Source organism: Benincasa hispida, chromosome 11 (genome assembly GCF_027475165.1).
Source record: "Benincasa hispida cultivar pf3 chromosome 11, pf3_genome.v1.1, whole genome shotgun sequence".
In the NCBI taxonomy this organism is placed as follows: domain Eukaryota; kingdom Viridiplantae; phylum Streptophyta; class Magnoliopsida; order Cucurbitales; family Cucurbitaceae; genus Benincasa; species Benincasa hispida.
The window spans coordinates 62,704,434-62,731,366 of NC_143488.1; the positions used below are offsets into that span (position 1 = coordinate 62,704,434).

Consider the following 26,933-nt stretch of genomic DNA (forward strand, 5'->3'; position numbering starts at 1 on the left):
GAGATTTACATTAAGTACCATAAAATAGAAAAAGAGCTATGGTTTATATGTTTCATGAGATGAAATATTAAAACTATAGGTTATAAATATACTATGGTAAGTTGGTTATCATATATATATTTATAATAATATTAATTATTGGATAATTATCTCTTTTTCTCTAATAACCAATTGAGTGGGAGGTTATTGGTGGTTTCATGGTAACTGTGAGATAAAAAGAAAAATGGTTTTCCTAAATTCAAAGGAATTTAATTGAGAGTTTCTATTCTCGAAAAATTACTCACGGTGGCTGTCCAGTGAATTAGATTTACTAAACGATAGTTGAAGAAGAGACTATATGATCATGGAGTGACACTATACGATAGTTCACTCAACTAGCCATTAGGTAAATGATTGTGCAGCTTTTGCTAAATGATTGCATAACATTTGTTAAATGATTGGGCATCGTCTATACAATAGACATTCATTCCTTCCCTAGAGTAGGGGTAAGTAGATAAATTACTCCCATAAGGGCTGATTCTGGTGCTTGAACAATGTAGCGCCACACCTTCTCTTGGCCCCAGAAGAGTTTACTCATAGTGAGACTATGATGTGTTGTTCATTAGAGGAAGTAGTGGTACTTAAGGAGTTAGATGTAACTATGGGGAAAATGGTAAATTGGCACATCTGTACTTACGAACGATTGTGAAAGGTACTATTGATTGGTTATATCTAATGGACACATAAATATATTTGTAGTGCGAAGAGTGCAGCTATCGGTCTTTAGTGGAGTGCTGACAGTTAACGGATGGTGAATATCGTGATTAAAGAGTTTAGTCAGTTATTCACATACCATTGGAGCTTCAAGCTATAGAACCATAAGGTCCCCTTGGTAGCTCAATGGATTCATGTTGAGAATCAGTTTTTGGGTTAGTTTGAAGTGTTCAAATTAACAAGAGGGAATTTGATAATATATGATATAATTAAATTAGTTCAATTATATATGATATAATTGATTTGATGTATTAGATACGTTAATTGGAGGAATTAATATAAATATGATTTATATTAAATGCCATAAAAAAGAAAAAGAACTATGGTTTATATATTGCATGAGATGTGATATTAAAACTATAGGTTATAAATATAATATGATAAATTAGTTATTATATTTATTTATAATAAATTAATTATATGATAATTGATTTCAATTTTCTCAAATAGCCGATTTAGTGGTTATGGACAGTTTATGGTAACCGGTAGGATAAAATGAAAAATGATTTTTTCATTTTGAGAGAACACTAATTACACGCGCAAGAAGAATCAAGATATACGATAGCTTGATTGAGAGAGTAAACGACCGTTTGAGTTTACATATACAATAGTGACTCGTTTGCTAAACGATCGAGTATCCAGGTCTATATGATAGACTACTTCCTTCTCTCACTTACTCGATCGTTTACCCAATCGTCTAGTTCCTTCTTCCCTCTACCAAATCCATACAGAGCTCACACCTCTTAGATTCTCACACTGAGAATACCAAGGTAGCCTCGTGGTAGTGTCAAGTTTCCATTCGAGGGTCGAAGATCGAGTTCGATTGTGTTCGAGGTTCTACCAGTTCGTGCATTTTTCTGGTTTGTTCGTGTTGCATTCGTGCTGTTGAACGCTTTGTTGATTGATCGAGGGACACGTGAAGAAAAGGTTCTTCAAAGGTATTGTCGACTCGATCTTTTGTATTTTCCTTTATAGCATGTTGTAGTTTAGACTTGGTGCATAGCTATTCTGTGTCAGATTGTAATTTTTGATGTTCTTTCACAATGGGATTTGGAACGATCCGCTTCCACTCATTGGTTCTCTATATTAAGAATTCCTTCATAAAGGTTTGTACCTTTCCATCTACATCTCTTTTTCTCTTGTATACCCATTTACAACTTATAGGTTTTACCCCCGTCAGGTTGATCTACAAGCTCCCAGATATAATTGAAGTACATAGGCTCCATTTCTTGATTCATGGCTTTAATTCATTCATCTTTGTCAACATCTTCCATTGTTTGCTTATAAGAAAATGGATCCTCAACTCCATCATCAGATATGATGTTTTAGGCTTCTGTTAAACCCATGTAGCATAAAGGTGGTTTCACAACCCTCCCACTACGTCGAGGCAATCTCAACTTTTGAGATGGTTGACTATGAACTGACATCAACAACTCTTGTTGATTTATCAGCCTGGTCAATAACTCTTGTTGAAGTCTCAGCAGTCTCATTAGAAATCTCATTTAAAACAAGTTTACTTCGTGGCTTATAATCCCTCATGTGGTTTTCTTCCAAGAAGGTAGCATTTGGCGATACAAACACCTTATTTTCACTTGAATCGTAGAAATATCCACCTCTCGTTTCTTTGGGGTAACCTACAAATAGGCATACTTTCGAATGAGGTTCCAACTGTTTAGGGCTAGCCACAAGCACGTGGGTTGGACATCCCCAAATCCTGAAGTGGTGTAAACTATCTTTATGGCCTCTTCATAACTCAAAAAGTGGTTCAGAAACACTCTTTTAGGGAACATTGTTCAAAATGTAAACTGCAGTATCAACTGCATAACCCCAAAACGAGGCTGGAAGATGAGCATAACTCATCGTAGATCAAACCATGTCCAACAGGGTTCTATTTCTGGAGTTTGCCGTGATATTGACTAACTGCACAAACCAGAGTGACCCTATCCATTTCTAGATTTGCCGTGATATTGACTAACTACACAAACCATCCGAAGGGGGATGCTCCCAGGTTCCACGAGGTCGTGCAAGAATGTCTCATGATGCAAACCAATGAAAGAGACTGCAAGACATGCTAACATACATCCTTCTCCCACTTAGTATAAATACTCTCTCCATTAACCTTGATATTGACCCATGCAAACACCATCCAAAGGGGGAAGCTCCCAGGGCACCACGAGGCCAAGCATTCTCACGGTGTGAACATTAAGGGAGAAACGTGAGTGGAATTGACATATCATATATATCTTTTCCTCCCACTGAGTATTTTAACAACCTAGGGTTTAATTTACTTAGAAAAATACGGCTAATTATTTTTACTAAGTGACTATTTAAGTTTGCCCACAAGTAACACTTACTCTGGAAAGTTAAATAATTTTTATCAACATTCATTAAACACTTTAATAAATATTAATCAACAATTGCATGCTTATAGCAAATCTATCTTATTCACTTTTCCACGTAAGTTCCCAGATAGGGGTGTTCCGTTTTAGTCAGCTTAAATACCCCATCCTAGCCAAAACCCACCTTAGATAAAAGGTCCCTTATAAATAGATTTTTTACAAATTTAATCTTTTATTAAAATCAATTTAATCCTATTAAACTGATTTAAAAGATTAATCTAATTTCTAATCGCATTTTTACAAATTTAAAAGATTGATGGACCAGGATAATTAGCCTCAAAACCAGAAAGAAAAGCGAACTATTACAAAAAACATCGAGTCAACCGGTTCAAACAGGCGAATTGGTTCTTCAACTGCAGGCGAAGCCTCGTCTCTTGATCGTGTAGCATCTCCTTTAGATCGTCGAGTAACACCTATCAAGTATAAATGATCGTGTAGCGTGGATCGCATGCCTTTGGACTATGCGAAGAGCATGAAGGCCACACGATCGTGCAATGTACATTGAGTAATGCATGCTATGCGATCGAGCAGACAATGACTATGTGATGAGCATGATTGTCTAAATGATTGAGGAGCAGGTGTCGAGTATCGTGTACCAAATGTTCGTGTAGCTAGTGACTATACGATAAGCATGCTAGCCTACACGATCGTTAGCGTGCGTGCCATGCGTTGAGTGGTCCTCACGATCGAGTAGCCAACGCAACACGATCAAGTAAACTCCTTACTTGATCGCTGAGTGCTATGCGATCGTTTAGCAAATACTACACGATCGAGTAGAACTTTTCTACAAGATCACATAGCCAAATCTAAACGATCGTTTAGCTTAAGCCACATGATGCGACCAACGACTGGTCTTCTTCCTCAAAGAAAACAACATCTCCATGCGTCTGAAACTTCATCACAAACGACTCAAACAAAATAAAAACTTGAATACAGGGGCCCTTACAAATTAACTTTTTTAAATGTAAAGAAAGCTTTAAACAAATGCAATTATCTCGAAATCATCCATCAATCAACATCCACAAATACATCTAACACTTGAATGCATTATAGATCACTTAAAACCCACCAAGTCTGTAAATGAAATTCAATACAACAATGGAATTTTGAATATCAAAACAACTTGGCTCTGATATCAATTAAAAGAACTTTAAAACCAGAGGACTACTGAGTGGAAGCGAATCGTTCCAAACTCCATTGTGAAAGAACATAAACATTTACAATCAAACCAAAAAAATTATGCATTAAAGATAAATTACAACATGCTTCTTAAATCAAATACAAAGGATCGAGTAAAAATACCTTTGAAAAACCATTTCTTCACGTATTTCCCTCGATCAATCACCAATGCATCCAATAGCACGAACTCAATGAGCAATTGGAAAATCCTCAATCACCAGTGAGTTAAACTCAATCCTCAAACAAAACTCGACACCACCATAAGATTACCTTGGTATTCTCGATGTGGGCTCTAAATGATTTTGGATAAAGGAATGGAGAAAGTAAACGATCGAATATGCGATCGAGTAAGCGAACAACAATCATATAGAGGAAGAAGTTTATCGTATAGACTTGATACTCGATCGTATAGACTCTGTTAAGCTATCATGTAGTAAAACACCTTTTACTCGATATTTAATTTTTGTGAGACGATTCGACTAAATGACTTGAAAAACAATTTTTTCTTTTATCTCACAGTTACCATAAACCGTGTATAACAACCCACCAAGGTCGATTATTTAGAAAAATAAATATTAATGATCATATAATTAATAAATTATAAATAAATACAATAAATCTTATCATATTATATTTATAACCTATAGTCTAAATATTGCATCACATGCACCATATAAACCATAATTCTTTTCCTATTTTATGGCATTTAATATAAATCATATTATATTAATTCCACCAATCAAATAATGTATCAAATACATTACATCAATTATATCATATATAATTGAATCAATTTAATTATATCATATATAATAAAATTTCCTTTTGTTAATTTGAACACTTCAAACTAACCCAAAATCTAATTCTCAACTTAAATCCGTTGAGCTACCAAGGGGACTTTATGAACCTGTAGCTTGAACTCCAACAGTACGTGAATAATTGACTAAACTTTTTAATCACGATATTCACCATCCATTAACTGTCGGACACTCTACTAAAGACCAATAGCTGCATTCTTCGCACTACAGATATATTTCTATGTTCATTGGATATAACTAATGAACAAACCGATGACCCTTCACAAATCGCTCGTAAGTACAGCTGGGCCAATTTACTGCTTTTCTCCTGTAGTTACATCTAACTTCTTAAGTACAATTGATTCCTCTAATAAACAATAAGTCATAGTCCCACTATCACGGAGTCCTCTCTTCTCACGAGAGGGTGTGACCACTATGTTCAAGACCAAAAATCAGCTCTTAAGGGAGAAATTTATCTACTAATCGATGCATTATTTTATTAAGTGTAGAAAATGTGGATGATATGTGTTGATGGATAGCATTGTGCACTCAAGTTTCCCTAGCGGAATCCAAGTGTAAATTCCTCTGAGTTTCCTGGTAAGTCCAGGGTCGAACACAGAGACTTGTGAAAATAGTTGCGTTAGAGATTTTTATGAAAACTTGTGGTAACCGATTAAATAAATAAGTGTTGACTTGTTGTTCCGTTAATGAAAATAATCATAAATACTGCAGAGTTCGAAAAGTGTTGGCAACGGAAAATACGATGAATATGCAGTGAATGGGTTGAGAAGGGTTTCAGCTAACACTCCCTAGGTAGCGTTCATGCCTTGTGATCATGAAACATGCATACAATAGTAAACCACCTCTCGGAGTGAATGCCACGGCTTCTAAGGCTAGAATGCATGCGATAAATATGCAATAAGTCTACAGGGTTTACACATAAACCTCTATTTCTATTTATGCAATGACAATATGACATTCACACAAATATGCGACTGCATAATATCATTCCTATTCCTAAGATGCATGCGATGCAAGTTGACAAACAGAGCTTATCTCAAAGTCCCTATTTCTTGTTTATGCAAGCCTAATCTTTCTCGTTCAAGTCAGATTCTAACCTAGCTCTCTCGAGACATTAGGTTCTTTCTTTAGATTATCTCTCTTGAAACTCTAAAGGGATGTTTCGCACAGCATAAAACAAGACAATCGCAAGCAATGAACTTCTTAGATCATGTTCGCTTAGTTCTTCTCAACCCATTCAACTAGTTTAGCTACTCATGCGTATTTAGAAGAGTGAGTAGATGTAAAAATAGAACTTCCATTGAATAGATAAAAGTTGAAGTACGGAAATACAATGCAAGTATAGTAAAGAGCTTCGAGCAATTTCTTGCCACCAGGTGTTACACTGTTCTACTCATGCTCTAAAGATATTCTCACTTTCGTGAGAGTCAACCCACTCTCTGCTCTTACACCTCAAGGTTCTCTCTCGAGCCACCTTGGACGATCTCCGGCGTCACCACTCTTCTCTAGCTCTGCCGTGAAATGGAAAAGAAAACTATGAACAGAGGTGTGAACTTATAAAGTGATAGAGTAATCGACTGCTTAACCCCTTCTTTGAAGAATGCACTTGGTATTTATAGGGTATCAAAGGTGAAAGGCGGCTTCTCTCTCCTAGTTGTACAGATGGGACAACTTTAATTCGTGACTGATGTGCCGGATAGTTGTCATCGATAAAGCTGGATATACTTTGTGACCGTTATCAGTTGCCAACTTAATTGGGATCCGACTACCGTCAGGTTTCTGTCTCATCGATCTTAATTGTCCTTTCATCTGGATGCATCCATCATGTTGTGGTGATTCTTCTTGGGTGGACGTTTGCGAGCACGATCAATGCAAAGTCTTGCGGTGAAGTTGCGCTCGACCGATGTATTCCTATGATCGCATTCTTTGCATTGCGTTAACGCATATTCTGCACAAAAAAAATACAAAAATCAATAGTTCCAATGGCTGATGCATGCAACCGCAATATTATAGAATTTATGCTTAATGGACGCAATTTATCATTTTTCATCAACGCAATCCAACATTGTTTAATAAATTAGCACTCTAATAACGTGCATTTCTGCCCATTATCACACCCCCAAATTTAAACAATGTTTGTCCTCAAGCATAAGCTAAAGATTCCTTTAGCAAGTCCACCACAAAGTTATTTTCCTAGATTTCTCAAGAATACTTCATTCAAATCCTATATACTAGAATTTTCTTAAGTCTTATTCAAGTCAACTCTTAAAATATTTCTAAGACCTAGGGACTGCAAGTTTAACTTTCAAAAGGACTTAAATTCCGAACATCGCATGATTTATTTCATAAAGAAAATTTTCTGACCTTGCGCTAATCCGAGTGCCTTGCCTTCGTTTTGGCTTGCCCCTATGGGTTTCATGCAGACCTCTAACTACGAGCAATGCACTCTTTCTCAGACTAAACTCATACCGATTTGGCATTGGAGTTACGGTCATTGATTTATGCGTTGATCTTGGTAACTTACTTTCATTTTGGCTTGCTCTCACATGTGTCATGTAGACATCCAACTACGGGTAAATGATTTTCACAACTTAACTCTTATCAACATGGGCTTCCCCTTTGCGTTGACAGTGGAGTTGTTATTCTCACAAATGTTTTCTTTTTTTTAGAACCGAAAATAGAAAGGTCGAAAATAAATACATCACCCCCAAATTTAAAATGCGGCAATGTCCCCATTTCCAAAAGATTAAAATAAGTTATGCGATGTTCTAAAATGCGTTGTAAAGTGAGTTTGAAAGAAAGCTAGCAAACCCCTAACTTCTAGAAATATTTTATGAGGTGACTATCTTAAGATTAAGTTGACTTTAATATATACGAAAGAAATAGAAGCATATTTTTCATCATTGAAATCTTACTTGGAAAAGAAACAGAATGCGGTAAACTACTAAATTTATCTACTTGTTAAATGGTTGCGGTAATCAAGAAGGATGAGGTGATAAAACTTTGAAAAGCGAAATGCGATGTGATAGTGCAAAATTTGAAATAAAGATAAGGAAAGGTACACCCCCAAATTTAGCGCTGTCGCCAGCATTGTATTGACGCATCCACCTTGCGGTGATCATTCTTCGTTGGGTTGCGGTGATGGAATAAGATCAGTGTTGCTTTGCGTACGTTCCTGCAATCCAGTGCCTCGATCGTTGTAAGGAAAACAAAGAGAGGGTCAAATTATTTTAATCAAAAGAAAAGGCCTTTTTTTTTTTTGTAGAACTGAAAACTGAAAAGATAGTGAAGATTCTGAGTAGTGGAAAAAAGAGTTGAAGACTTGAAGTATTCCAAAACTTGCATCCCTGAGAATTTGCGATCATGTGACAACGCAGGGACCACCTACTTCCTTCTTTATTCAAAGTTTCTTAGTTCCATGGAGTCAACTTGGTGATGCCAGTCTTCTCCATGGTTTGCTTTTACTTGCTGCCCATTGACTTTGAATATGTTGGTACCATCGTCATTTGATAATTTCGCCGCGCCATGTGGAAGTACTTGTCGAATTATGAACGGTTTGGACCAACGAGACTTTAGCTTTCTCGGGAAGAGTCGCAGATGTGAATTGAAAAGAAAGACTTTCTGCCCGACTTGGAGGTTTTTGCCGCATATGCGTTGATCATGCCAGCGGTTGGTGCGCTCCTTATAAATTTTCGAATTTTCATATGCGTTGGTCCTCCATTCTTCTATCTCGACTAATTGCATTCTCCGCGCTTTCCCTGCTTTCTTTAAATCGAAATTTAGCTTCTTGACCGCCCACAATGCTTTATATTCCAGCTCCAAGGGCAAGTGACATGCTTAGTCGAATACCAAGCATAGGGAGACATTCCTATAGGTGTTTTAAATGCAGTTCAGTATGCCCATAACGCATCATCAAGCTTCATTACCCAATCCTTTCGTGAAGGTTTGACTACCTTCTCAAGTATCAATTTAATTTCCCGATTGGACACTTTAGCTTGGCCATTTGTTTGTGGATGGTATGCGGTGGCCACTTTGTGGAGGATATTGTACGTGCGCAGCGGTTCCTTTATATTGTGGTTGACAAAGTGTGATCCTTCATCACTTATGATAGCACGGAGAGTGCCAAAATGCGTGAAAATATTTTTTTTAGGAACTGGGAGACTACTGCCACATCAATTGCGGCGCATGCAACTGCTTCTACCCACTTGGAGGCATAGTCAATGGCTAATAAAATATAGTGCTTACTGTTTGAAGGAGGGAATGGTCCCATAAAATCAATCCCCCCTACGTCGAATAATTCTAGCTCTAGGATAGTATTCATCGACATTGTGTTCTTCCAGGAAATGTTGCCAGTGTATTGACACCGATCACATTTCATTGCGTAGTCAGCAGCATCCTTGAATAATGAAGGCCAAAAGAATCCACTTTGTAAAACTTTGGCCACAGTACGTTGTCCTCTAAATTACCCTCCATAAGGTGAATCGTGGCACTATGACAATATGCGTTGTTGAGCAACATCTGGTACGCATAATCGAATGATTTGGTATGCACCTCTTTTATACAGATTCGGCTCATCCCAATAGTAGTATCTGCATTCATTCTTGAGCTTCTTCCATTGATGGTAAGTGTAAGTTTCAAGAAATTTTTCATAGACTAAATAATTAACGATGTCCGCATACCAGGGCAGTTCTTCTAGGTGAAATAGCTGCTCATCTGGAAACACGACACTCACTTCAGATTCCTTGTGGTCAACCTCGGGATTGTCCATTCTGGACAAGTGATCCGCAACTTGATTCTTTGTCCCCTTTCGATCAATTATCTCGATATCAAATTCTTGAAGGAGGAGAACCCATCTGATCAATCTCGGCTTTGCGTCACTCTTTGTCATCAAATATTTGATTGCCGAGTGATCAGTATGAATGAATACCTTGGTTCCTAACAAGTATGCCCGAAATTTTTCCAATTCAAAAATCACAGCCAGAAGCTCTTTTTCAGTGGTGGTATAATTAATTTGAGCAGGGTTCAGAGTTTTACTCGCATATGCAATGGGGTGCAAAATTGTTTTCTTCTTTTGCGCTAATGTAGCTCCCATCACATACCCCTTGCGTCGCACATGATTTCGAACGATAGTGTCCAATCCGGCGTAATTAAGACGGGTGCGGTAATCAGCACATCCTTTAAAATTCGAAATGCGTTGAGGCAATTGTTGTCAAATTCAAACTTTCTGTTTGCCTCTAGCAACGCACTCAATGGTCTTGCTATCTTAGAAAATTCTTTAACGAATCATCTGTAGAATCTAGCATGCCCCAAGAAGCTTCGCACTGCCTTTACGTTGGTTGGAGGTGGAAGCTTTTCAATTGCATCGATCTTTGCTTTGTCCACCTCTAACCCTTCTCGAGAGATCTTGTGCCCCAACACTATACCCTCTGTCACCATGAAGTGACATTTTTCCCAATTAAGCACCAGGTTCGTCTCTTCACATCTTTTTAGAATTTTCTCCAAATTGGCCAGGCAGATTTGATAAGTGTTCCCATAAACGGAGAAGTCATCCATAAATATTTCTACTAAGTCCTCAAGATAATCTGAAAAGATTGCCATCATGCACCTTTGGAACGTGCTTGGCACATTGCAGAGATCGAATGACATGCAGCGGAAAGCGAATGTCCCATATGGGCAGGTGAATGTGGTCTTGTCTTGGTCTTCAATAGCTATCATAATCTGGTTGTACCCGACGTATCCATCCAAGAAACAGTAAAAATCATTCCCTGTCAATCTATCCAGCATTTGATCGATGAATGGCAGAGGGAAATGATCTTTCTTTGTGGCCGCATTCAAATTTTGGTAGTCCATACAGATGCGCCATCCAGTAATGGTCCTCTGCGATATTAATTCATTGTTCTCATTGGGGACTACCGTCATTCCGCCCTTCTTCGGCACACATTGCACGGGGCTGACCCACGTGCTATCTACAATGGGATAGACAATGCCCGCATCCAACCACTTGATAATCTCCTTTTTGACGACCTCTTTCATCGCAGGGTTAAGTCTGCGTTGATTTTTAATGGTTGCTTTGTGGTCTTCCTCAAGACGAATGTGGTGCATGCAGTACACGAGGCGATTGCTCGCACATGCTTTTTGTGAATACTTATCAATGCATTCTCTTGATCTGCGTTAGCGCAGAGGAAATTATTACTGGCAGCTTCTCATTATGCCTCAGAAATGTGTACTTCAGATGTGTTGGTAGGGTTTTTAGTTCAAGGGTTGGTGGCTCCACGAGAGAAGGTTGCGTTATTTTTCTTTCTTCATTCGACTCTTCTTCTTGCGTTGCGATCGGTTCTTCTTCCTTGTTTTTTTTTGTTTTTCTATGATCACATTATAGGCAGCTATGGATGCGTCGGCATCCTCTTCTGCATACTCTTCATCAAACTTTTCTTCTTCAATCGAATTCAAGTCATCTACCGAATCTGGCAGGTCTTCCTCATTAGGAAATTTCATGGCACGAATTATATTAAATTTGAGCTTCTGTCCGTTAATGCTCAAAGTGATCTCGCCCTTGTGCATATCAATTTGAGCACGACCCGTTGATAGGAAAGGTCGCCCCAAAATGATGGGCACATTTTTATCGGCCTCATAATCTAGGATGATGAAATCAGCTGGCAAAATAAATTTATCAATCATGATCAGCACGTCCTTCACTTTACCCTCTAGATGACCAGAGGTCTGTCAGCCAGTTGGAGAGTCACGGATGTGGGCACAAGTTGCCCCACATTTAGTTGTCGAAAGATTGACAGTGGCATCAAATTTATGCTGGCCCCCAAGTCACATAGGGCTTGCTCAATATAGAGTCCTCCTATGGAGCAAGGAATAGTAAAGCTCCCAGGATCGCTCATCTTCGGTGGGATAATAGATTTGGAACTTTGCGTTAGTGCCACCGTGGCAAATTTTCTAGCGTCTCTTTTCTTGGTTACCATGTCCTTCAGAAACTTGGTATAGGCAGGCATTTCTTCAATCGCTTCACTGAAAGGAATGTTAACATGTAATTGCTTTAACATAGATAAGAAGCATTGGTACCGTACCTCTTCGTTTTTCTTCTTCTTTAGCCTCTGAGGGAAAGGTGGTAACTGGACTTTCACGGTTCCCCTTTCATTTGACTATGAGGTTGACGCAACCTCAGGTTCTACTACTTCATTTTCTTTTTCTTCTTCTTGCGTTGCCGCAATCTCAGGTTCAACTGCGATGGAGGTTGATCTGTTCTGCTCCTTCTTTTCTCCCTCCATAGTCTTTCCACTACGCAATGTCCCAATCTGACATTGCTTCTTACCTGAACCCCCTGGGTTGCATTGAAGCTCGGTTGAACTTGGTAGTGCCCTTTGTGGTCTACTTTTGAGCTCATTTGAAATCTGGCCCATTTGCAATTCAAGGTTACGGATGGATGTAGCCTGACTTTGAAGCACCGACTCATTTTTCTCTATATATTGCTTCAATAGGCCTTCAGGGAAGAAGATTGCGGTAGTTGTTGTGAGCTACTTGCTTGGTTGCTCTGTTGACCGTTGCTGCATTGAAAGAACCCTGGTGGCCTTCTTTTTGTGCCACAGATTGAAAATTTTGTTATTGATTCTTCCAAGCAAAGTTTGGGTAGTTTTTCCACCCAGGGTTGTAGGTATTGGAAAATAGGTTGTTCTTTTCAAAATATACAGACTGTGGATTTTATGGACAATCTTCCATCGTATGCCCATCACTGCAAGTCGCACACCTTGTGGTTTTTTGACTTATTGCGTTGATTTGCCCACCTTGCGGTGTTGGGCTGCTGATCGTCATTCCTTGAATCAAATTCATCATTGTGGTCATTTGGTTTTGCAATGAAACAATAGCACTGTTATTTGCGTCAGAATTTTCGAGTCTTAATCTCTGGTTGCTCTCCCTCCAGTCTTCACGATTCCTGAAGATGCGATCCAGGATATTCTTCGCCTCATCATAAGTTTTGTCAAGCAGACCACCAGCTGCTGCCGCATTGGCAGTGATCTGCGAAGCAGGATTCAAACTGTGGATGAAAATTTCCATTTGAAGGCAGTCTGGCAGCCCATTATGAAGACAATCTCGGATCAGCCTTTTAAACCTCACCCAGGCATCGTTGAGTTATTCGACTATATCTTGTTCAAAATTAGTAATAAGCTTTCTTTGTCTTGCATTCTCTATGGGTGGAAAATACTTCTTCATAAACTTATTCACCACTTGCTCCCAAGAAGTGATCTGTCCTGGTTCGAGCGAGTAGGCCCATTTCCTAGCCTGATAAGAGAAAATGGAAACAACGTTAGTCGAACCTCCTCAACAGAGATGTTCGGGAACACAAAAGTATTGCAGATTTCAATAAAACTTCGGAGGTGGGCATGCGGATCCTCGCCACGCCTTCCTCCGAATTGACCTGCAGCCTGGATCATTTGCAGCATCATTAGTTTCATTTCAAATCTACTTTCGTATAAGGTAGGCCTCATGATTCCCGGAGAGAAATCATAGAGGTTTGACAATGCATAGTCCCTAATGAGCCTATTGCGATTATTGGCCAATAGAATTGGATTTGCAATGACATTGTTGTTGTTTGGTGCTTCATTCCTAGGCGGCTCCACCATCTCTTCTTTATCGGATTGTGGTTGCTGTTGGCGGTTCCTTAGTCTCCTTCGAAATGTTCTCTCAATCTCTGGGTTGTAGTTCGCCAGAGATTAAGAGTTTTGCAAAGAATTCACACAAACTACCATTTACAACTATTTTGCGGTAGTCCTCGGCAACGGCGCTAAAAACTTGATGCGTTATTTTATTAAGTGTGGAAAATGTGGATGATATGTGTTGATGGATAGCATTGTGCACTCAAGTTTCCCTAGCGGAATCCAAGTGTAAATTCCTCTGAGTTTTCTGGTAAGTCCAGGGTCGAACACAGAGACTTGTGAAAATAGTTGCATTAGAGATTTTTATGAAAACTTGTGGTAACCGATTAAATAAATAAGTGTTGAGTTGTTGTTCCGTTAATGAAAATAATCATAAATGCAGCAGAGTTCGAAAAGTGTTGGCAATGGGAAATACGATGAATATGCGGTGAACAGGTTGAGAAGGGTTTCGGCTAACACTCCCTAGGTTGCGTTCATGCTATGCGATCATGCAACATGCATACAATGGTAAACCACCTCTCGGTGTGAATGCCACGGCTTCTAAGGCTAGAACGCATGCGATAAATATGCGATAAGTCTACAGGGTTTACACATAAACCTCTATTTCTATTTATGCAATGACAATATGACATTCACAATAATATCATTCCTATTCCTAGGATGCATGCGATGCAAGTTGACAAATAGAGCTTATCTCTAGGTCCCTATTTCTTGTTTATGCAGGCCTAATCTTGCTATTTCAAGTCAGATTCTAACCTAGCTCTCTCGAGACATTAGGTTCTTTCTTTAGATTCTCTTTCGAGCAACTCTAAAGGGATGTTTCGCATAGCATAAAACAAGACAATCACAAGCAATGAACTTCCTAGATCATGTTAGCTTAGTTCTTCACAACCCATTCAACTAGTTTAGCTACTCATACGTATTTAGAAGAGTGAGCAGATGTGAAATAGAACTTCCATTGAATAGATGAAAGATGAAGCAGTATAGTAAAGAGCCTGGAGCAATTTCTTGCCACCAGGTGTTACACTGTTCTACTCATGCTCTAAAGATATTCTCACTTTCGTGAGAGTCAACCCACTCTCTACTCTTACACCTCAAGGTTCTCTCTCGAGCTGCCTTGGACGATCTCTGGCGTCACCACTCTTCTCTTGCTCCACCGTGAAATGGAAAAGAAAACTATGAACAGAGGTGTGAACTTATAAAGTGATGGAGTAATCGACTGCTTAATCCCTTTTTTGAATAATGCACTTGGTATATATAGGGCATCAAAGGTGAAAGGAAGCTTCTCTTTCCTGGTTGTACAGATGGGACAGCTTTGATTCCTGACTGATGCGCCGGATAGTTGTCACCGATAAAGCTGGATGTACTTTGTGATCATTATCGGCTGTCAACTTAATTTGGATTCGACTGTCGTCAGCTTTCTGTCCCATCGATCTTAATTGTCCTTTCGTCTGGATGCATTCACCATGTTGCGGTGATTCTTCTTGGGTGGATGTTTGTGAGCATGATCAACACAAAGTCTTTCGGTGAAGTTGCGCTCGACCGATGTATTCCTATGATCGCATTCTTTGCATTTCGTTAACGCATATTCTGAACAAAAAAAATATAAAAATCAATAGTTCCAATGTGCTGATGCATGCGACCGTAATATTATAGAATTTATGCTTAATGGACGCAATTTATCATTTTTCATCAACACAATCCAACATTGTTTAATAACTTAGCACTATGATAACGTGCATTTCTGCCCGTTATCACTTACCACTGGATCGGGGAAGAAGTGAATTTCATCTTGTGAAGCTGAGTTCCCAACTCCCCAATCAGACGAATTCCCAAAATGGTAGGCTTGTTGAGTTGGCAATCTAGCCATTTTCACCCATACAAATCAAAGGCCCGCCTTCATGAGCAGGAGTACCCAACTCACTTAGGATCCAGGTCATGTCACCATGGTCATGCTAGTGAAATATGAGTCTCTATTATCAACGGTGTTATATAAAGAGACTAACCATTTTGTGGTTTGGTCTTATACAAACTCTTTGTATAGTATACCTCCACTTGCATGTCTCCAGATTAATGATCAGGATCAGATCATTTGTAGTACTTTACAACACTTGTAACACCTATAAAGCAGAATGTATCCGTAGTGTCACCAAGATAAAGTACCCAATCTTATCCATCTACTATAGACCATTTAGGTTATTATTTAAACAAGATCCATATGTATGTTCTACATACTTGTTTAAATTTACATAAAATAACCTTGGATATTAGTTTATTGGTTGGATTGAATAAATGCTTATAAAATAACACTTATTTTATTAATAACAATATGTTCATATAGAGTTTACAAACTACGAGACTATAAGGAGATTTAGGGCACCATTCCCAATATTGGGTATGCTTGACTCTATTGGGTGTGAGTGCAGAGGAAAGGATGGAATCCTAGAAATGATTAAGTATTCTAAGGTATTTTTAGTTGGTGAAAAGTCAATGATCTCTATATAGTAAAAGGAGTAGAGATGATGACTAGTGCCTACGTTGTTTCAACAGCAAACTTGACAGAGGCAGACTTGTGGCACAAAAGACTATCCCATATCAGTGTAAAAAGGATGCAAACACTGTCTAAATAGGGTATACTGCCTAAAGGGATCAGTGAGCATCTTTCCTTTTGTGAACTTTGTATTTTAGGGAAAGCTACCAAACAGAGCTTCACAAAATCTCAGCATACCATTAAAGGAATACTGGACTATGTTCATTCTGACTTATGGGAACCATCCCCTACACCAAGACTTAGTGGCTCAAGGTATTTTCTAACTTTAATAGATGAATTTTACCAGGAAAAGTTGGATATACTTCCTTAAAACTAAGGACCAAGTCTTTGGGAAGTTTTAAAGAATTAGCTATGATAGAAACCCAAACATCTACAAGGTTAAAATACTTTAGAACTGACAATGGGCTTGAATTTTGTAGTGAGGACTTTGACAAATACTGTACTAATAATGGTATAACTAGGCATAGGACTATGAGGTACACATCTCAAAAGAATAGGGTTGCTGAGAGGTTAAACAAAACTATAATGGAAAGGGTAAGATATTTGCTTTCTGATGATATCCTAAGTGAAAACATTTGGGCACAAGCTGTAGCTTACACTGTTTACACCTTGAATAGGTGCTCTCACACATCTATAGAGTTGTTTACTCTTGAGAAGAAGTGGACTAATCATCCTCCTAACCTAGATAACCTTAATATTTTTTAGTGTGTAGGGTTTGTTCATGAAAATAAAGGAAAGTTGAAGGTCAGGGCTGCTAAGTGCATGTTTGTAGGCTTTACAGAGGGAGTCAAAAGATTTAAAATGTGTTGGGTTTTATGTCCTAAAACTCATAGTTTGTAAAATGATAAACATTTTCTATAATTAATATACTTATTATTGATTTCATAAATTGTATGAAAGTCTAAATCCAATAAACTAAAACCCATGACTATTGTATGAGTATTTGAACTTTATGTGAAGACATAATAGTGGACCAGGTTCGAGTAAATAGTCAAAATGATCTATGGTACATGAATAAGGTTGGGTACCTTATTCTGGTAACACCATTGGATGCGACCTATTCTGTAGTTGTTATAAAGAGTTATAAAGTGCTACATACGTTGTGATCCTAATTCATACATGTTATGACATGAGGAGTTGGGGCATTCTATGCAATGAGTTTATATAAGATTAGGACCAAGAAATAAGTCAATCTTACTTTATAATGTTGTTTACTGTATAAGACTGACTATTTCACCTAGATGACCTAGGTAACTCGATCTTAATCCTGAGCTAACTATGAACTTTTGTTTATTCGGGGTTGCCCTTAGATTTTCATAGGTGAGGGTTGACTCAACAGTGCTGGCTCCATAAGACTTCCATTTGAAGGGTAAGACCAGATAGATAGTTAGGGACATAGGGTGCAAGACGAAGTTCACGCTTACCCAATTTAGAGATAAAAGAAAGGTTGTTCTCTCAAGTACTGAATCCAGATCTTGAACAAGAGGCCCTACCGTCTCATTGGGCTGAGAGAGTTTGATTTAGTGATTGCATCACAAACCAGTTGTTCATTAAAGGATCAGTAGGGACTTGAGGAATAAGACGTAATCTCGGGGGTAAAACAGATATTTGACCCAGCCGTTATTACGAACAACTTGTGAAGGGTCGACTTGCTGATTATGTTTAAATCATGTGGACATAATATATCTACAGTGAGGGGAATGCAACTATGGGCTTTAGTGGAATGACCCATTAGTTAACAAATGGGGATTAATCTTGTCTAATGAGTTTAGCCAATTAATATCAGATCGTTGGAGCCCATGATTTGTAGGTCCATGAGGTCCCCTTACTAGCTCGTAACAGACTAGCTCTAGAATAGCGTGATAAGTTAATTTGAAACGTTGAAATTAGAATTAAGAAAATTAATAATTATATGAAATATAATTATATTTAATTTGAAAATTAAACGGAATAGGAGAGTTTATATATTTTTAAATATGATTTAAATATCTAAAGATGGATTTGTGTAAAAATTAATTTAATATTTGATATTAGATCAATTAAGTTGTATTTAAACAAATTAATTTTATTTTTCATTTTTAAAATCAAAATGAATTTTGAAATCAAGTTTTGATTTTTGAGATAAAATTGAAAAGAAAAAACAAAACATTATCTATCACCTAAGTAGCTCACACAAAAAGCATTTTTCTTTGCCTTGTCTTCTCCAAGCATGAGCTGCAACTCATGCAACTCGTTCCTTTGCATGTTGATCTACAATATAATGAAGAAATTGGAGTGAAATTCAAGTATGCAATCTATAAAGAATTTCAGAGAAAATTCGGGTTAAAGAAAAGGGTCTTCATTAAGATTGCTACTGTGAGCTTTTCTTCTTCATCCCTTCATTCAAGCTTGTTTTGAGTCCCACAACTCAATCTAGAGTACCAAGAGAATAGTAGGGAAGATCTTGAGGTGATCTGCAACAATATTTGGAGAAGATAACAGCTGAAGAATGAGCTTTGAAGAAGTTCTACAAGAGGTATGTCTTGAAACTCACTTGTTTTCTGCAAGAGCATACTTAGATGATCCTAGTGCTTCCGCTGTTGCTGATACAATCCTATAAAATGTGGCATCAGTAGAGAGGAAGTTCATAATTAGTAAAGACATCACCTTTAGAGAAGATGAGATGTTTATGCTAAAGAATAAGAGGCTTGAGGATGAAGCTGAGACATCTAGCATAGGAATTGAGGTGGAGTTAACTACTAAGCAACCAACAAAACCTAACTTACCTAGTGACATAGAAAAAGTTGAGAAAGAAGAAGGGGAACAAGAGACTGTTAATCGGCAGCTAGACTTGGGTCAGTATGTCTTAGCGAGGGATAGACAAAGGAGAACCATTACTCCTCCAGCAAGGTATACTGAAATGAACTATATGAATTTGGTTCTAAATGTTGTTGTGGCTCCTACTGACCAAGAACCTAGAACTTTTGAAGAAGCAACAAGTTGTTCTAATGCGAGGAATTGGATAGAAACCATGAATAAGGAAATGCATTCACTAAATGTGAATGATACTTGGTCTTTAGTTCCTTTGCCTAAGGTTTATAAACCAGTAGCTTCAAAATGGGTTTTCAAACTCAAAGAAGGTGCATCATGTGATAAAAAACATAGGTATAAGGCAAGATTGGTTGCAAAGAGGTTTACACAAAGGGAAGGAATAGACTACTTAAAGATTTTCTCTCAAGTTGTAAAAAAAAAAAAAAAAAACTTCTATAAAGCTTCTCTTATCCTTGGTTGCTCAAAATAACTTAGAATTATATCAATTAGATGTGAAAATGGCCTTCCTTCATGGACATCTAGAAGTGACAATCTACATGATGCAACCTAAGGAATTGGAAGTTAAAGAGAAAGAGAATCTCTATTGCTTACTCAACAAGTCAGTCTATGGGCTGAAACAATCACCTAGATGCTAGTATAGAAGGTTCAATGACTATATATCTAGCATTGGATTCAAAAGAAGTTCCTATGACATATGTGTTTATGTAACTACAAGTTCATACAAGGACAAGGTTTACTTACTCATATATGTGGATGATATGTTACTGGCAGTTAAATCAATGGAAGACTTAACTCATGTTAAAAACCTCCTAAAAAGAGAGTTTGACATGAAGGACTTGGGAGAAGGAAGCAAAGTTCTAATGATTGAAATCCTAAGGAACAGGGAGAAGTCTATCTTAAGCATCAACCAATTAACTATTGTGAGAAGATCCTAAAAAGGTTCAACCTAAGTGATGCAAAACCTGTAAGCTTGCCTATTGCTCAGCATTTCAAGTTATCCTTAGTCAACTCTTCTAAAGATTCTGATTTAGAACATAAAAACAAATGTCAATTATACCCTATAGTTAGGCAGTCAGAAGCCTAATGTATTTAATGATTTCTACCAAGCCTAATCTCTCATACTCATCTAGTCTTGTTAGTAGGTATATGTCTAACCCAGGTAAAAGATACTGGGAGGCCACTAAATGGATCCTAAGATACTTAGTTTAGTCTAAAAACTCAAGACTTGTCTACCAAAAATCAGTTGTACCAAACTTAGAGCTATATGGATATGGGGTGTTGACTATGTTGGTGATTTAGACGAAAAGAGGTCCCTAACAGGCTATCTATTTCTTTATGGTCCTAATCTAATTAGCTAGAAAGCCACATTACAACCTATATTAGCTTTATCTACAATAGAAGCTAAGTATATGGCATTAACTGAAGCATTTAAAGAGGCATTGTGGCGTAAGGGATTGTTGAAAGACTTTGGATTAAGTCAAACAGTGGTAAGACTCTACTGTGGCAACCAAAGTGCTATACATTTATCCTGAAATCCACAATACCACACTAGAACAATGTTGGGAATGTCCTAGAACTCGCAGTTCGTGTTAAACATTCTATTTAATCAATAACAATGACTTGTTGATTTTGCATCTTATTATCAAAATCCAATAAATGCATCCTTGGCTATAGTCTGAATGTTATAACTTTATGTAGTGACATAAACAGGATTAAGTTGACAGTATATAGCCTAAATGGTCTAATAAGTATATGGATGAAATTAGATATCTCATCCTAGTAATACTATTGGATGTGGCCCACTCTGTAGTTGTTACAAGAAGTTGTAAGGTGCTACAAACGATGTGATCCACAAATCGTTCATGTTGAGACATGAGAGTAGGGGCATCCTATGCAATGAGTTTGCATATAGACTGGACCACGAAAATAGTCACTTTTCTTTATAACGACCGTTTACTGTTAAAACTGACTCTTTCATTTATTATATAACCTAGGTTAACTCGATCTTAATCCTAAGTTAGCTATGAACTCCTGTTTGTTCGAGATTATCCTTTGAGAGTAGTCTAACAGAACTGCTCAATAAGCTTACCATTTTGGGATAAAACTGGATGAATAGCTTGGGACATAACCTTGCAAGATGAAATTCACTCCTACCCTATTTAGGGTTAGCAGATAGGTTGTTCTCTTAAGTATTGACTCCAGGTCTTGAACAATCGAGACCCCACCTTCTCATGATAGAGAAAGGATTTGATTCAAAGAGATTACGAATCAGAATTATTCATTAGAGGATGAATATGAACTTAAGGAACAAGATGTAGTCACAGGGATAAAACGGTATTTTTGACCTAACTGTGATTACGAACAACCTGTGAAGGATCAACTTACCGATTATGGTTATTAAGTGGACATAATATATCTACAATGAGGGGAGTTCAACTATGGGCTATAGTGGAGTGTCCCTCTAGTTAACGAATGGGGATTAGATCGGACTAATGAGTTTAGCCGATTAATCTTGAATTGTTGGAGCCCATGATCTGTAGGCCACAAGGTCCCCCTACTGGCTAGTAAATGGATAAGCTTTAGGATAGCTTGAGAGATTAATTTGAAACGTTCAAATTAAACGGAACAAGAGAATAAATATTTAAATATGATTTAAATATATAAAGATGATTATTGTGCAAAAATTAATTTAATATTTGATATTAAATTAATTTAAGAAAATAAAATTTTGAATTAAAATGATTGAATATCATTTTTTGTTTTAAAAAGTAAATAAAAAATCGTTTGCAAGTTGCATAAAAATGGAAAATGGGTATTTTCTATTACCATCATCTTTATGCTCTCACAAAATGCACTATCTTCTTGACTTTGATTCTCTAAGCATGAGCTGTAAGCCATGCACTCCATCTCTTTGCATGTTCATCAAATATATATAAAGAAGATTGGAGTTGTTGGAGAGTAGAATAATCAAAGAATTTTGAGATAATTTTTTCTGAAGAAGCTGTCTTATTCAGTTGTGTTGCTGCGAGTTTCTCTGGTTTCTTCACATCTTTAAGTTGTTCTTGAGTCCTACAACTCTGCCTAAAACTCCAAAAGTATAGTAAGGAAGGCTTTGAGATGGTTCACATTGATAACAAATGAAGACAGCAGCTGAACAGGCGTTTTCTTAGAGAGTTTATCAAAGGTATGTTCAGAAAACTCACTTTTTGAGAAGAGCATGCTTTAGTTTTTGCTAAAATTAGTGAATTAGAAAACTTATGGATCCTTGATATTTCCGCTGCATGTTGTTTTACTCTTTCAAATAAAACATATTGATATAAAGTATCATTTCATCAGAGACAAAGTTGAGACAGGAGAAATAGAAATCATAAAATTTCACACATTAGAGAACACGGCAAATAATGTTGACAAAACCAGTATCAAAACTTAAATTAATCAAATGTCTAGAAAAGTTGGTTTCGAACTTCCAGACACAGGGTAAATAGAATAGTCAGAATCAAGAAGATAAAAGATTGCAGGCATTAGAGTAAAGGTGGAGAATTTGTATAAATAGTGACTCAAATACCATTTCAACTAGTTTAGTTTACATAACAAATTTTATCTTGTAACGATCAGATGGTATGTGTTATAGATACCATTGATCAGAACCAAAAAAGAGAGAGAGAGCATCATCATACTTTCTATTTTTCTGTAAACAACAACTGCTGTAAGCAATCTTCAAGTGAGAAAGAAAGAGAATCTTACCATGGACGTAGGCTTATTGGTCGAACCACATAACTCTGCATATTCCATCTTCTTCTCTTTATCTTCTTCAATCTTCAGCTGTTTCTCTGCAAATCAATGAAAAAATAAATCTTATAATTAAATCACAATGTTTTCTCTCATCGAGTATCAAGTTATAACAAGTAAAGAATTTCTCTCATCGAGTTGCATCGAGTCACGAATTTCTCTCATCGAGTAGCATCGAGTCAAGAATTTCTCTCATCAAGTTGCATCGAGTAAAGATTAATACTCATCGAGTAGGGTAGATAAAAGATTAATACTCGTCGAGTTCCATCGAGGAAAGAACAAAAACTCAACGAGGAAAGAAGACAAAAATCCATCGAGTAACAAGCAGAAACTCATCGAGTAAGGAGTATATACACATCGAGGATTTGATAGTGCTTATCAAATAAGAGAGAAAAATAGAGAGAGCTTTACCCCAAAGAAACAGAGTTTTCCTCAACCATTTCTTCACCAACTCGGGATTGATCTTGATTAATTGTGCCTACACAAGATAGTATAACCCAACATTAAGCAATAGTCAGAATCAACAATCACCCTTATAGGAGTCGTGCTTTGCCATTGCAGTCCTGCTTGTGCAAATATATGGATTTCACTGCCAATTTTCTTTTCTACCACCGATCTTGTGGGTCTTCATCTTCCACTTTGGATGGTGCCCCAACACTAGTTTCTAGCAGATCAACCAAGTTCGTGGGTGTTAAAGGGCATCAAGTCAAATTACTTGAAACCAACAGGCATACACCAGAATCAACACTCGAAAAACAAAAAACTTATTGTGGGTTATTAATAGAGAACAAGAAACCCTAACTCAAGAACATGTCGGATGAGATTTGCGAATTGGCACTTGGATTTCTTTAGAACGAGGAGAAGATGAGTGATTGGACGAGGATGAAGAGCGTTTTCTTTTCAAACGAGCTTGAGAATCTTGAGATGGTGTTTGGTTATAGATAAAGAAGTGAAGGAAGAAGAGCAAGAGAAAAAGAAGACAAACGGGGGAAGGAGGAAGAAAATTGAAAGAAACGAGGGAGAAACCAAATGGAATAATTAAAATGAAGAAGAAGGGAGGACACTTCTCAAGACCCGCCTATCCCTTTTTCCTATCTCCTGCCTCTGCCTTTTTTTTTTTTTCTCTTTCTATTCTATAGCTTAAAATGAAAAACCCTCCTTTTCTTGTAGTGAATTAAATTTAAATGTTAACAACATAACTATCAATTTAAATATATATTTTTTAATTTACAACAATATTCATGGATATTCATATTTTTAATATATCCATAAACTTGGGATGCCAATATTATTGTGCGTAAGGATAACATTTTTCAATTACAAACAACATCTCGTTCGTAGCAAGTAAGAAGCTCTACAATTTGACTCATTGCAGGTCTCGAATTTCGATCTTCTCCTACACATTCAACGGCCACTTTCAACAATATTTCCATCTTTTTCTTTTGCTCTCCATCTTCCACATTCAATCTCTGATCCACCACTTTCTTAACCTCACCTTTTTCAATCCTCTTCATTATCCACTTCACTAAATCCGTACATTCCCCTTCTTCTTCATTGCCCGACCATTGAAAATTAGATGCATTTTTCCCACTAATCAGCTCCAATACAACAATCCCATAACTATAAACATCTGCCTTTGCATCAATCTTAAGATTCATCATCCATTCCGGAGCTAAATACCCTCTTGTCCCACGCACCTTTGAAAACCCACTTTCATTAATTTCTCCAAAAAGCTTCGACATTCCAAAATCCGCAACTTTCGCTTCCAAACCCTCATCAAGAAGTATGTTTTGAGGCTTGATATCGCAATGAAGAACCCATTCAAGACATTCTTCATGCAAATACGACAAACCCTTTGCTGTTCCAACTGCAATTTCGTATCTTTGTTCCAACCCCAACGTTACTTCTTCAATTGAATCATCCGAGAACAAATGTTTGTCCAATGATCCATTTTCTACATACTCATATACCAACATTTTATGGTGTTTCTCAGCGCAAAAACCCCATAATTTCACTAAGTTTTTGTGGTTTATCTTTCCAATTATACTAACCTCTGCCCAAAACTCTGCATCACCTTGTAAAACGCCTTCTAATCTCTTCACAGCCACAACTCTTCCATCTTCCAATTCTCCTTTGTAAACAGTACCAAATCCTCCTTTTCCAATCTCTTGCTTGAAATTTTTTGTGGCTCTTTTCATTTCCTCATACGAGAATCTTTTGAACCCCATGGCTAATACAATGTAACCCATATTAACCAATTCTTCATTCACCCGCTTTCGAAAAATAAACCACCATCCAAAACCAATGAAAATAAGCTCACTCGCTCCAACAGTCACTACCAATCCTATTAACAAACCCATATATCGGAACTTATCGCCCTTTTCCCCATACATATGAGTGTTCAGAACAAGCTCTGAATTCGAACAATTCAATTCACTTGAAGAATTTTGCTCCAACCAGCTTCTTCCTAAACCCTTTGGAACCTTCATAAACATTTGCACCGCCGTGTCGGGCTTTCGATACCCATTACGGAGAGCGGTTTTGGGATAACATTGTGCTGATCCATCCATTGCATATCCAAAACCAGAGCACTCGCAATTACTAAGGCAAATGTTCTTGCATATTTCAATGGACACGCCTGAGGCATAACCCCAATCATAGCCGAAGTAATCCGTATTAGGAAGAGGAATGAAATCCACTCCCTTGGAAGAATTAGAATTGGAATCACAGGTGAAATTAAAAGGGGATTTACACCCTTTTGTCCAATCTGAAGGATCGTTTCTTGAAAAACCAGGTGGACAAGTACAAGTTGGAATTGGATTATATTCACAAATTCCATAATCTCCACATAACCCATGAACCATACACGCATCGATTCTCCCACCCGGAAGCCACGTGATCTTCCAGTTTCCGGTCGATTCATCAAGGCTGTATAATCTCAAAATCCCATCATAATCCATTGTTAATCTCCTCTTTGGACCAACCCCATAATCTGTAGCATTGAATTCGAATTTGTCACTCGATCTAAAGCTTCCCGTCTCGTCTAGAATTGCAATTCTGGAGCTATTGTAAGGAGTTCGGCCGTTCACGAATACGAGTACCAAAGTATAAGGCCAATAGATACTAGAGAGTGAAGGGCCGTTGAAAATGAGATTCAGAACGTTGTCATCGTTGAATTTGAAGTAATAAAAGCCTGATAAATATGTGGCTGGACTTCTCATTGAGATCAAAGTTGATGTTTTGAGAAAACGTTGAGTTGGAAGAAGAGTATCGGTGGGGAAGTCGAAGCTCTGCCAAATGAAATGTTGGGATTGATTCATCACCACGAGATTTCCAGTTTCGAGAAGTCGAAGCTCAATTTCGCCGTCGGAAGTTGTGTCGGTTGACCAAACGACGGTGTCGTCGGCATCGGTCAAAACCAAATTGGAATCGAAATTGAGGGTCAATCGAGACTGTCGTCCATTAACGGGTTTGTCTCTGTTAGCCATCCATACGACAGTTTTATCGAAGCTATTTGTGAACCATATTGAGAAACAATAGGAATTGTTCCCTACACGATAAAACCCAGATGAAAAGGTTCCATTTGGAGAAATGAGGAACTGGTTTGCGTCGTCCACGGATATGGAGTTTCCTGAAGCCAGCCTCCGCAGTCCCGTTAATGATGGAGCTGCATAAACAGAGGAGAATGCAGCAATTAGTAGACAAAGCAACAAATGAGAAGCCAACATTCTGAGAATTGTGAAGTTTGATTGTTCTGTTGTGAACAAAGATTTAGCATTATTATACAAGTATTTATGAGTGCCAGACTCTGGAGTTTGATTTTTCTGGTCAATGACCGGAAGGAAACGCCAAAAGTTAGGACAAAAATCATGTCAAACATGAGCCAGGCTACTGCCACTAATGGCTGACTTTCCAGAAATTTTCGTATTTGGAAAGATTTCTATTGAGAGCGATCGGTGGAGAGATTGATAGT

General features: G+C 37.7%; 1 protein-coding gene and 1 pseudogene across 1 annotated transcript; both read right to left on the minus strand.

Annotated features, from left to right (window-relative positions):
- The window catches only part of LOC150032796 (uncharacterized), a 53,790-nt pseudogene extending 30,274 nt beyond the window's left edge, over positions 1-23,516 (minus strand).
- A 623-nt stretch (positions 23,517-24,139) lies between these two features.
- Positions 24,140-26,719, minus strand: LOC120091711 (putative receptor protein kinase ZmPK1). The gene has a single exon (XM_039049823.2). The coding sequence runs from the start codon at positions 26,686-26,688 to the stop codon at positions 24,274-24,276; it is 2,415 nt and encodes an 804-aa protein (XP_038905751.1). The 5' UTR covers positions 26,689-26,719; the 3' UTR covers positions 24,140-24,273.
- Positions 26,720-26,933: the final 214 nt, after the last annotated feature.